The sequence below is a fragment of the Pseudoliparis swirei genome, chromosome 18 (genome assembly GCF_029220125.1).
Source record: "Pseudoliparis swirei isolate HS2019 ecotype Mariana Trench chromosome 18, NWPU_hadal_v1, whole genome shotgun sequence".
Taxonomy (NCBI): domain Eukaryota; kingdom Metazoa; phylum Chordata; class Actinopteri; order Perciformes; family Liparidae; genus Pseudoliparis; species Pseudoliparis swirei.
In genome coordinates, this window is record NC_079405.1 from 15225851 (window position 1) to 15238775 (window position 12925).

The window sequence follows — 12925 nt, forward strand, 5'->3', positions numbered from 1 at the left end:
GATTCGCGAGTGATATGTTAACGGCTGAAATCTAAAATGTATACAATAACTTGTGTTCTCTGTTGCCCCACTCTCTCTGAATGCAGCTGTACATATACGTAACTGCAACGCCCCCTCAGTCTCCTGGTTACCGCCCACTAAGTTACTCAGCCAGGTGACAGCTAAACCCAGCTGAACTCAACCCAACATAACAGACAACGTAACGGTTTCTGTCAGTGCCAGATTAAAGGGGAAGACACCCGCACATTTATTCCAGTATTGCTTTTACTTACAAGCATTACATGTAATTAATTTGAAAGCCTCTCTTCCGCTCGTTGTTGGAGATAGCTAGCCGCGCGAGGACATCGTTAACGTTAGCTTCTCGGACGTTACTACCAGAGAGCGTTCAACCGAGCGTTGTATCTCTGACCAGCTCTCGGTAGACAGACACCGTCACCATGACGGATCCGGCCGAGGATGGGAAGCAGGACATGAAACAGGCAAGCAAAGAGGCGAAAGAGAGCGAAAACGTGGCGGAAAAGTATTCAGCAATGACAGTAAGCAAGATTAGCGAAATGAACATGGGAGAGCTGTCGTCCGCCTTCAGCGCGGTGCCGACTCACAAACCAGTTAAAAAGGTAAGACCGAGCAAGCGTGTCACATTTATGCAGTGCTGTTAGTGAGTTCAATATGTATGTTGAGTACATCATGTATCTGCGGTATTCATTTAGTTGCACGGGGGCAGATGTCCCTAAATAAATGTGTGTCACAACAAATCAATACCTGGCTACAGGACACTGAGCAGTTATTAATATACTCCGGTCTTTTGGTAAATAAAGGAAAGAGCCTTTATCTTTACCTTAGCTTAATAGACCATACATTTGTTAGCACATTTTAAGGAACATTAAAACTAAAATATACATAAATAATTATTCACATGGATTTTCTCTCAATCTGTGTTGCAGAATAAAGCCTATTAACGACAAGACAATGGCAAAACTGCAGCCAGGCAGAATAATATTTTACGTTAAATATAAGCCGATATATGTTACAGTAAACATGGGATCTAAACAGTTTTGTTTTTTTACTCTAGATTGTGAGGTCGGACAAAGAGACACCTTTGGCAGCTTTCTATAGACTCAAAAGTATTATCCAATTATAGGAGCTCAGCAATGAAAAGTCACATGGGTCACATTACCACTGTCTACATGTGTACACAAATAAAGTCTGAAGGTTTAAAAAATAAATCCTCAGTTGAGTTTTCTTCAGGAATGCACATATGTTGGCCTTCCATTCCACATTCAACTCAAGGAAACAACTGAATGATTTGCTCTATGTAACACTCACAAAAGAGGGACGTTAACTGACACCTTCAAGGAACAAGGAAGGGGTTGCACTGTGAATTCCTGGGGACTTAAAGTAGAGAGTATTTGCACATCTCATTTAAGTTACAGTGGACAAATGAATACCAGTTTCGGACAAAAAATATCCTTTACTGACTTTTTTACATGGAGCAAACATGTCACACTTATAGCCAGAAACACTTGTGACCAGAAATCTGTCAAATGCAAATTCTCAACACAAAAAATAAATTAGTCAGCCTTGCGGTCTCTCTAAAGGATTGTTTCACATCCTCATTCTCTCGAAGGGAGGAACTTAATAATTATAACAACCATTGGCTTGCAATTAAATGTCTCTCAAAAGAACAGTTATATGTTTCTTTTGTTTGATTGAATAATTTAAGTATATAAGTATAAGTGTATTCTGGTACCAAATAATAAAAAAGAAATCATGCTAATACAGTTTACATAATTATTCACATTATCTTGTATTAACCTTTTAAAATTCAATTATTTAACAACTATTTCCTAAAGCTTTAATCCTGGACACAAACGAAACAATTGAGAACCTCCAGTACTAGAAACAGCTCCTGCAATAGTTTATTAATATGTGGCAATGTTTATGTAAAACACAGAAATAAAAACATAATTTATTATAGAAAATATCACTGAATAAGTTATGTCATGGCTCGTTTCATCTGTCATGTGAGGTCAAAGGTTTTAGAAAAGGGGAAAAGAAGAGAAGAAGAGGACTGTTTGCTGTTTGCATGTTGTTCATGTTGATACAGCGTCAATGGATTACTGTTCTCCAAACAGACCTGGTGACCTTATGTCAAGGCGTTATGTTGCAGATGTTTAGTATGCGCTGTCATTAATATCGGTATTGATAGACAAGTTAATTTAGCAAGCTTACAAATGATAATCATGAGGTTGGAGATTGGCTAACTTTAACTTTCATTCATCAAACATGCACACATGTAAACAGTAGGTTCATTAAAACATTATATAAATGCATAAACTGAAAACACATCTTTTCCGACTATATCTGGATTAAAACACAGATTAGCACTTCAGTGGCTCTGAAACGGCTCTTACTTATGGTACGTTTGTAGTTTGACTTTCTTTAAGAAATGTTACTTTCTGGATTCTTGTTCTGAGTTTGTACTCTTGGTTGATGCACTTATTGTAAGTCGCTTCGGATAAAAGCGTCTATTAAATGACATGTAATGTAACATAAAACACACACCAACACACACTAATTTAAACATAAAATACATTAAATATAATGTAAATACACAGAATATTCTCATAAATGCTTAAACCAGCTCATAGAAAAGAATATACATCAATTGACAGCATAACACAACCCATGCAAGCCAATCATCAGTGGTCATAACAACACCAACATTGTAATCCTTTCGCATTAGTCCAGGAATCTATTAGTAGCACGTTGTAATGCGGTGCTTTCATACAATCTTCAATGTGGCTCTTTCTGATCAGATCTTCTGGAACCAATATCGGTATGAATCGGGCTTTCAGACTCATGCAACCCACACTCTCCTGTCCAGTGGGAAATATGTGGTGTCCAGTCACCTAATCTCAAGAAAAACAGCTTCACCTTATTCTTCGTTGCCATGTAGTTTCCACTGGTATGTGGAGGTTTTTCAGTATTAGGCCAAACCTGGCAGTTGGAGGATGAAGCACCTGACTCCTCTTCTATAATGAGGAGACTGGGGGGGAGACGCACTCTAGACTGGTGGGAAAATATTCAGATTTTGTTTCCATGCTCTGATTCTTTATATCTCAGATTCTTTGTTTCTGCTGAGACCCAAAAAAAAATCTCACCTGGCAGGGTGACGACCCAGAAACATTCTAGAAACTGCTGAGGTGTAGAGATTTTCCTGTTGACTTCTCCATATGTGAGCTGAAGATAACACTCCAGCACCTGCAAGATTGTATTGTTTTTTCTCACTCATGTTGCTTTGATGCATGCAAACTCCCTGTCAACTAAAAGATTAGCTGACCAGGCATAAAGCGAGAGGTACAAAAACACCACTTACTTCATCTTACACACACACCCAGACAGACACAGTTTGCTTTCCCCTGAGTATGCATTAACCACTCATGGATGCAGAAAAATAAAGAATAAACAGCTGATTAAACTACAAGCTTAATCTGATCAGGATAGTAGGGTAGACTTATTAGTGTGAAAATTAATCAATAGTTACAATACAGACATGCATGCCAATCACTTTCAAACCACAACTTTATTCTATTGTAATACATTCAATTATAATATGATAATGATACATTTCTCAGGTATATGTAAAATGCCTGGACGTTTGTGGTGAACTGAGGGGATGTTCACTATCACTACACATGCATAAGCCACCACGTCTTATGGCCATAAGACGTGGTGGTAGGATAACTGGAACGAGTGTGTTTTTTGCAAATATCTTATCTTTTCTCAATTTCACTACTTCCACATTTGGTCAAGGCTCTAAAGAAGACCTCAAGCAAGAATATAATATATAAAACAGCCCAACTTCCTTTTTGTACTTCGAGAAAGAATGGTTGTGCTATTTTTCTAAACTAATAAGTTTAAAGTAGCACTTTTAATATGAGTTTATACATTGCTCATAATTATTTAAGAAACAAATTTACAGTGTGAAACTTGATTATTATTATTTTGTTTACATATTTTAATATATATCAGCAAATCCAGTTTGTGGAGGACAAACAGGAGTTCAGCAGGTTCCCCACCAAGGCCGGCCGGCGCTCGCTGTCCCGCTCCATCTCTCAGTCATCCACAGACAGCTGCAGCTCCGGTAAGGAGAGACGGCAAGACACACTTGACCTCTAGTGTTCAATTTGGCTGCAGTATAATATCTTTGCAGGAATTTATGACCGTCTTTGATTTTGTTTTTAAACAAAAAAACAACCCGTGTATGTATAGATGTTAACTGGACTTTAGAGCAGTTGAGGGTGATGGTGAATTTGGAGCTCTTGGGCTCCAAATTCAACACTTAATTGAGTGAGTTCTTTGAAAGCCTTGTTTCCTTTCCAGCTGCGTCCTGTACGGACAGCTCTGACGACGAGACCTCCCCACGGGACAAAACTCCGGTGAACTCCAAGGGCAGCAGCGACTTCTGTGTCAAGAGCATCAAACAGGCTGAATTTGGAAGACGTGAGATTGAGATCGCAGAACAAGGTATTGTGTCATAATATGGAAAGCCAACATCATTCAGAATTAAGGAAATATTTGTCAAGTTGTCTGTTGAACAGTTGTGTTATTTAGCTCAAAAGATGTTTGATTTGTCTGATTCCATATTTCAAGAAAAAATCCTACCACTTTCACTACATCACCAAACAAGATAATATTATCCTAAAGAAAAGGCAAAAACACTTTCTGAAAGGGTGCTTATATCTAGCTGTATTCTCTAAAACGGAGGTTATATAACTAGATTTGTACGAGATTATTTTGCACCGTCTGCTGTCTTTCTCACTCATCCTTTTTTATGTCTTCTCGTTTTCAGATATGTCCGCGCTGATCTCGCTCAGGAAGAGAGCCCAGAGTGAGAAACCATTGGCAGGGGCCAACATTGTGGGCTGCACTCACATCACGGCCCAGACTGCAGTAAGATTCATCTCTGAGCTTCAACGCCCGCGCAATGACGGCAGCGTGAAAGAGCCTCTCGATCAGGAGAGGCGTCTAGGTCAAGTGTCTGCACTACGTACCGTCTACTCTAGAAAACAGGATAGAAAACAAACAATCATCTTTTGTCAACTCTTCTATGGAATTTTAAATGATTAAAGTGTTGTGGGGTTATCTTATCAACTCATCAACAACCAGCTGATCCCAAATAAAGGATGTCACTGGGCCATCAGACAGTGTGGCAGACATGTACAGACCTGGTTCATTACAACTGTCAATGTTCTGATTCTCCAGTGAAGAGATTTTTCTTATCTGATCATTCTCTTGTGCTTCCTCTGTGTTTCCAGGTGCTGATCGAGACTCTGGTGGCTCTCGGGGCTCAGTGCCGCTGGACTGCATGTAACATTTACTCTACTCAGAATGCAGTGGCTGCTGCTCTGTCAGAGACGGGTAAGCAGTGGATGAGGGGAAGAACATTTGGCTTTGGAGCTCAAACACAACAACATGCTTACTTTGCTCTTGGTTCATTTGATTTACTCCTGATTTCATGTTCTCATAAGTCGGTGGTCGCGATAGTCGTACTCTTCACCTCGAGGCAACCCCATCTTTTTGTTGTAACCAGTTAGTGACTCCATCTTTTTGTCAAAATTGTCATCAATTTTGGGGATAATGTTTGTGAGGTTAAATATTGTTGACTATGGACTCTAGTTTTTGACCTTACCCGTACCAACACCGAGCTGTGCAAATCATGCATATTTGAATTGCACTTCATTACCAACAATAGCATGTTTACAACAAGCCATATGATTAGTATAACATGTTTTCCTCTGTTTCTCCATCTGAGCATCTTTTTATGTCTTTTAAGAACCAAGGATACTGTTTGGAAATGTTTAATAAAATCTGCCCTGCAGAGATAATGGGAACACATCTACGATTTGGCATTTAGTGAACTAGCAGGACTACTTCAGCCTTTTATCTGTGGTTGCTATGTAATGGTTTAAGTATGTACTAAATGTCCCCTGTATAGTTTTCAAGCTAGGAGGAGGAGGGGGGGGGGGGGGGTACAACAGATTAAGGAGTCGCTCAGTGGAGATCAGGCCTTTTTGGTGGGCTAAGTCTGTGTCTACTGTTCAGTAAGTAATTGCGTTGGATAGTTTACAACATACTGAGCGGCTTTCTGTGGAAAAAAACATACATTTTCATGAAACTATAGGAAGCATAAATGTCTGCCATTGTTGAGCTTTTATAATTATTTCTTTATGTTGGTGTACTAAATGCCTTGTTCAAAAATATGTAATGTAGAGTTATTAAGTGCGAAAAACTTTGTTTGGTTTTGATAGTTCTGTTTTTCTAAATATTTCACTGTCAAAGTTTCAATAACTTTGCCCTCAGTCACTGTAATATGTGCAGCTCAAGACCAATATAGTGTTATTGATGTCATGTTTTTCAAGATATTACCCATCGGTTTTGTTGCAGGCGTGGCGGTGTTTGCCTGGAAAGGGGAGTCTGAAGATGACTTCTGGTGGTGTATCAACCGCTGTGTGAACACTGAGGGTTGGCAGCCCAACATGGTACGTGGAAAAGTTTGTTTTTCTACCTTTTGTGAGGGGACAGATGATGTAGCAATAGGCTGTGATATGTGAACAATGTAGACAAACAAATGCCTCAAATAGCTATTATTTTCAAATGATTTCAAGGGATGGCTCAATGCATGGACATATGTGTCACCTGTCTGTTAGATCCTTGACGATGGAGGAGACTTGACTCACTGGATGTACAAAAAATACCCCAATGTATTCAAGAAGATCAGGGGCATCGTAGAGGAGAGTGTCACTGGGGTTCACAGGTGATTTACTGCTTCACAGATATGCTTCCTATAAAATATGTAGTGACACACACACACAGCCACACACACCATCATGATGGTAAAGGCTTCAACCTTCCTCTTCTAGGTTGTATCAGCTGTCTAAAGCTGGAAAACTGTGTGTACCGGCGATGAATGTAAATGACTCTGTGACGAAGCAGAAGTTTGACAACCTCTACTGCTGCAGAGAATCTATCCTGGACGGGTGAGTATGCTCATGATTAAACTGCAATTAGTTGAATATTTCGCAACAGCACATGTTTGCCACTTGTACATAGTTAAGATTCGCAAATAATTTTTTCGTCCAACTAATCAAAGAAAAAAATCACATGACATCACATTATCTTTCCTTCACTCCTGAGTGGGTTAAACGCTGCTGCATGTCCAACATCAGGCCTTGTTTACTGTGACACTGGAGTGTCCCCAGGTCCAAAAAGATCAAACTGCGTAATAACTCATAAGGAGCTCTTCTGCTGCGCACACTCTGATCAACACTGAGCAAAACAACTTGAGGACACAACGATTGCATTCATTACCATCCTGTTAGTTATCACCACCACAGCGTATAAGTAGTGTTGTACTCTTTTACAATGTCTGCACATCTCTGTGTCGAGTCAGTGCTTTTTGAACCCACTGCTCATAATTTATTGCTGTTCCTTCTGATTAATGATCTGCAAGGTACGCTAGTGTCTTGTAGCCGGTGTTCCATTATGAGTTTTGACACTAAATGTTGGCATCATTAGACTTTTAGATTCATGCACTGGGATATTTAAGGGAACTAATGATCTGTTTTCACAAAGAGCTTTTATTCAAACAGACTTGTGTTATCCAAAACTGTGGAACTGTCACAGGACTTTACTGTACATCAGTGCACATATGCCAGATTTAGGAGTTCGACAGATTCAGATTGGCAGTTTATCACTTCCACGTAAAAATGCTAATTGTGTGCCTCAACCCTCTCTAGCTTGAAGAGAACCACAGATGTCATGTTTGGAGGCAAACAGGTGGTCGTGTGTGGGTACGGTGAGGTGAGATGCTTCTTTTAACGTTTTCATGCCACATTCATCTTCATCATGTAGCTGGGAAAACATTCATGATGATGATACACTGTAATGCTAATACCTCAGACAACACAGGCTGTGGACTCCGAACACAAAGCAGCTGTCATCCCATTTCAATATGCACTGAGTCTGACTCTTGAGTCTACGTGAAGTTAAAAGACCAAAATCTGTAGGACGAGGAGATTGTTTGCCTTGATGGATTTATGTTAAGATGGCTTGTTTTGACATATAAGTGTCATTTCTTAATAAGGGTTGTTGTTATAATTGTCCGAGTCACTCTGCTGGTCACTCAGTGTATTGTCTTGTCTTTGCAGGTTGGAAAAGGCTGTTGTGCTGCTCTGAAAGCTCTGGGATCCGTTGTCTCCATTACAGAGATTGATCCCATCTGTGCCCTGCAGGCATGGTGAGGAAAACAAGAAGTGGGAGTATGATGATCCAAGTTGAATGTGTTGAATTTCAAAAATATATGACTAGAACACACAGCAGGACGGATAACATAGCAGAGCCAGCTAACTGTGTTTTGTTGATTATTTAACAAACATATTGTGAGCTGAATAAAAACAAACTAGATTGACCCAACAGGGACTCCAGCCCTGTGACTGCGTGTCAACACATAATAGATAGAGTCCAGTTTGTCACTGGAGCTGAATGCTAAACCTCTGCTCTCTTTAACAGCATGGACGGATTCAGGGTAGTCAAGCTGAATGAGGTCATTCGCCAGGTTGACGTCATCGTCACATGCACTGGTAACTCCACTTTACAGTGCAGGTGTTAATACTCATTGGGATGGACTGACATGGGATTACACTCCACAGCCTTTCCATCTGTACCTTTCTGACTTAATAAAAGCCTTTTAGTTCACAGGCATGTGCACTGTTCCTTAGGGCTCTTTGCTAATTGTGTCTTTTGAGGTGGATGATGTACACTGATTGATGGTGTCTTTCTCTAGGGAACAAGAATGTGGTAACCAGAGACCAGCTGGACCGCATGAAAAATGGCGCTATTGTCTGCAACATGGGCCACTCCAATACTGAGATTGATGTGGTAAATTGTGCTACAAGGGAAGAATTCAAAGTTAAACCATCCTACAGACTGGGTTGATGTGTATTTAAACAGTGGGCATAAACCTGTTATTACATTGCAGGCAAGTCTTAGGACCCCAGAACTGACCTGGGAGAGAGTGCGCTCTCAGGTGGATCACGTCATTTGGCCTGATGGCAAGAGGGTCATCCTTCTGGCAGAGGTAACACATCTGTCCGCCTGGCAACCACATGTGATAAATAAGTACAGTTGTTTGGCATGTGATGTGTTGACTTTCCTTACTAGTCTGTGTTAGTCTTATTTGCAACTAACTTTTTATAGAGGCTGACACCCAGAAACGTCCCGAACACTGCCTTTAAAAAAAATTAACAATACTGCCGTTCCTTCCTTTAATCATTGCTCACTGAAAACAGTCAATAAGTGACCCACCCATGAAGTCTCTTTCACTGAGTGACTGATGAGTCTCAATCTTTGGCTTGTGAAGAACTCGGCCTCATGTTTGTATGCATGGTTTCATCAAATTGGAACACTCCATGATTATTTTTGACACGTTGTCTTCTCCCACAGGGACGTCTCCTTAACCTGAGCTGCTCCACTGTTCCTACATTTGTCTTGTCCATCACAGCCACCACTCAGGTAACTGTTAATACTACTAGACCGCCAGCAGTGAGCTGTATAGCAGCTAAAAGAGCACAGTACTTATTTCTGCCGTCTACTCAGAAGTTCATATTCTATTACATCCATCATGTGCATCTATTTTCAACAGTATTATCATTCTATGTTTTTGTTCAGGCCCTGGCCCTTATCGAGTTGTACAACGCTCCAGAGGGACGATACAAGCAGGATGTTTACTTGCTCCCCAAGAAAATGGGTGAGGATAAAGACCTTAACCTTGACCTGCAATACAAATGTTCAAAGCATACACGCAGCATTATGTTCTTTCTCAGTCTGCCATGTGAGTTTTGAGAGTACATGTGTGACAGAGCTGCACAGTGGTGTAGTGGTAGCCCTGCTGCCTCACAGCAAGAGGGACCCGGGTGAGTGTCAATGGTTGTCTATATGTCCGCCCTGCGATTGCTGGGCGACAGAAGGAGGATTAGCGGTAACCAATAATGGATCGATGATTAGTTAAGACGAGGCTAAGATGGACATTTAAAGGTATCTCTTTCTTACCAAATCATTTGTGTTTATTCCAGATGAATATGTCGCCAGCCTGCATCTGACCACTTTTGATGCCCACCTCACAGAGCTTTCCGATGAGCAGGCAAAATACCTCGGCCTGAATAAGAACGGCCCTTTTAAACCCAACTACTACAGGTACAGTTCTGCTAAATGAAACCGTAAAGCTATGAAATAGAACTGGCATTTTCTGTTAATGTTTAGCTGTAGAGCATTTCATAACTAAACTTGTACTTGGTGTTCACAGGTATTAGTCTGCAAGGGAACCACAGCTCGGCACACCTAAATATGAATGCTACCATCACCGATCCCTAAGACAAGAGACAGATTTATGTTTTGAGTTTTTTATACTCTTCACAGGATTCACAGCTTATATCTAGTTGTATTTTACTGCCTAAAGCAAGTTTAGCTTTACGTGCTGCTTCCTTCAGAACTGCACATGGCACCCAGCTGGCTACGAGAGCAGCGTATCCACAGCACTTATATCTGCTGTTTTTATTCTTTTAAATTTTTAAATTATTATTGTGATCTGTTTCCAAAATCTTCTGGCCCCTAGGTTATTTTAGAGTTCTGATATATATTGAATAATATATTAATATATTGTGCCAAATAGCTGTGACAGAGAAGGGTTAAAGTTGATGTGACATGCTAATGGTTAGTTGTGTAAACTGTTAAAACCTACTCGAGTGATTATTTTGATATAAACAGATAAAATTCCTCTACTTGAAATTCCAAACCCATAAAACTAAAACTCACTGAGTTATTTTAGCCGCTGTTGGCTCCTTGTTTTGTCTCTCTCATCAACCTTTTGCGTGGAACCGTTGGAAACCAAGAACAAAGTCAAGCTCCAACTGTATCTCTCAGGAGTAGGTGAACAAAATTAACTTTTATTTGTCACACGACAAGAAACTTGACTACAATTCGGGGTTAATGTGTGTCTGCTGAAGTAGGCTATAATTTGCTGACAAACGAGCCAGAACATAACTTGATGATCTGATTGTAAATCAGGGCTGTGTTTGTGTGAGTTTGTTTCGGTCCCTCAGTGGTCAAAAATCACTTCATGCAGCGCGAAAGCAACGTGTCCACTTACTTCATACATTCCATCCGCAACATAGAGAAGAAATGTCCTGTTCTATAGTGTCGTCCACATTACTGCGAACAATCAACACATCTGGGTGAAAAAGGAAAGTCAGTACATTTGACTACAGCAAACGTAAAAAGAGAACTTGACATTTATTTTCTTGTAAATATGTGTCCATTTATGAGGTTTTGGTGTCTGGTTAGAATAGTATCTGCATCTCAGGGCATCCAAATATCTCCAATTATTTGTATATATATTTGTACCTGAACTTAGTGTCCATGTCTAGACAATAACATGAAATTATTTTGTAAAATAGAGTTAGAGCTGTTAATAGTCTCAACTATATGTCACCTGTCCAGAGTTAGTTGACTTTTGCAGCTATTTATATTCTGTGTTGTTGAAGATTTTAACAACAAAAACGTCAACGTAAATCCTAAAACGCTCTGGACCCAGACATGGACAAGCACTGCTGTCAGTCCATTGGCCTTGGCGCGTATGTTAGATAGATAGATAGATATATACTTTATTAATCCCCAAGGGGAAATTTGTCGTGACAGTAGCAGCAACACACAAGAATAAAAAACAAAACACAAAATATAAGAAACAGGGATGAAAGATATAGAAGTATACAAGTAAAATAAAGTAAAATACAAAACAAAATATATATGTAAATATACAACACACATGCATACACAACAACACTGACAAATCAAATACAAAAATATTAAATATAGACAGAGTGCAAAAAGCAAAGTGTGTGTATGAGTGCAGAGCAAATGAAATGAAATGTGTGTGTATGTGTGTAGTGCAAACAAATGAGATGTGTGAAGTGCAGATCAACATAGTGTAAGTATTCAGTTATTGCACTATGATCTGGCAAGAGGTGATCTGTTGTAGCTGTACCTTCTGTGTTATCTTGCAGTATTGCACCATTATTACAGCTTTTCTAATATGACAATAGTTACTTTAGTTTCGTGATGCTTTTCATTGTTCAAAAGGCTAAGCACAGTTGTTGTGAGATTGGTTAAATAGACAAACTCATTATGCCACTTTTACTTCTCTATATTTACTTTTAATATGTTTATGTATCTGTGGCCACATTTCTTGACTTGAGATTTATTTTAGTAATTCAAACTATATATTGTGCAGGTAGTAGTTCTCTCATGCTGAATGTATAGCTTTTCAACACCTTTTCACTTGCTGCATATCCTGCTGGTGGTCAGTGGGCCAATCTTACACCTGTTGACGGTCCCTGCCGAGGGTTCGGCACCTTGTTACCTTTTTGAGGTTTTGTTCCACATGTGTTTACTCAGTATCCTGTTCCTGTTCATCAAACCTTACCCAAAGAGTTACAGTTAATTCCTGTATTTAATTTCTGTAAATTTGATCTAATTAAATTGTGTCACTTACTCTTGCTGTTTAATTGTAGAGTCGGATGCTACTATGAAGCGCTTTCATTTTTGCACTTGGAGCTTTAAAGGCATCAGAGCCAAGAACATTCAGTGAGGATATCGTTGCCAGCAAGATAAGCGCTGTAACCATGGTTACTGGTCAGTTGATAGTGGCTTGTGACTCACTTAGTAATTTATATTTACATGTACAACTGTGTTCTTCTGACAGTATGGTAATATGCCCAAAGTGGTTATTATTCTGCAATATACAGTGATAGCTATGCAGCTAAACATACTTGTTTTTCCTCGGTATTTTTCCTCTGCAATGGTGGAG

General features: G+C 39.7%; 1 protein-coding gene across 1 annotated transcript; it reads left to right on the top strand.

Annotated features, from left to right (window-relative positions):
* Positions 1-176: 176 nt before the first annotated feature.
* On the top strand, positions 177-12609 carry LOC130208536 (S-adenosylhomocysteine hydrolase-like protein 1). Its single transcript, XM_056437720.1, has 17 exons — positions 177-617; positions 4036-4147; positions 4387-4530; positions 4856-4956; positions 5322-5424; positions 6451-6545; positions 6714-6820; positions 6927-7043; positions 7803-7866; positions 8214-8302; positions 8575-8645; positions 8849-8943; positions 9044-9142; positions 9508-9576; positions 9733-9811; positions 10137-10257; positions 10367-12609. Exons 1-17 carry the CDS (start codon positions 438-440, stop codon positions 10371-10373), a joined length of 1653 nt encoding a protein of 550 aa, XP_056293695.1. The 5' UTR covers positions 177-437; the 3' UTR covers positions 10374-12609.
* The last annotated feature ends 316 nt before the right edge of the window (positions 12610-12925 follow it).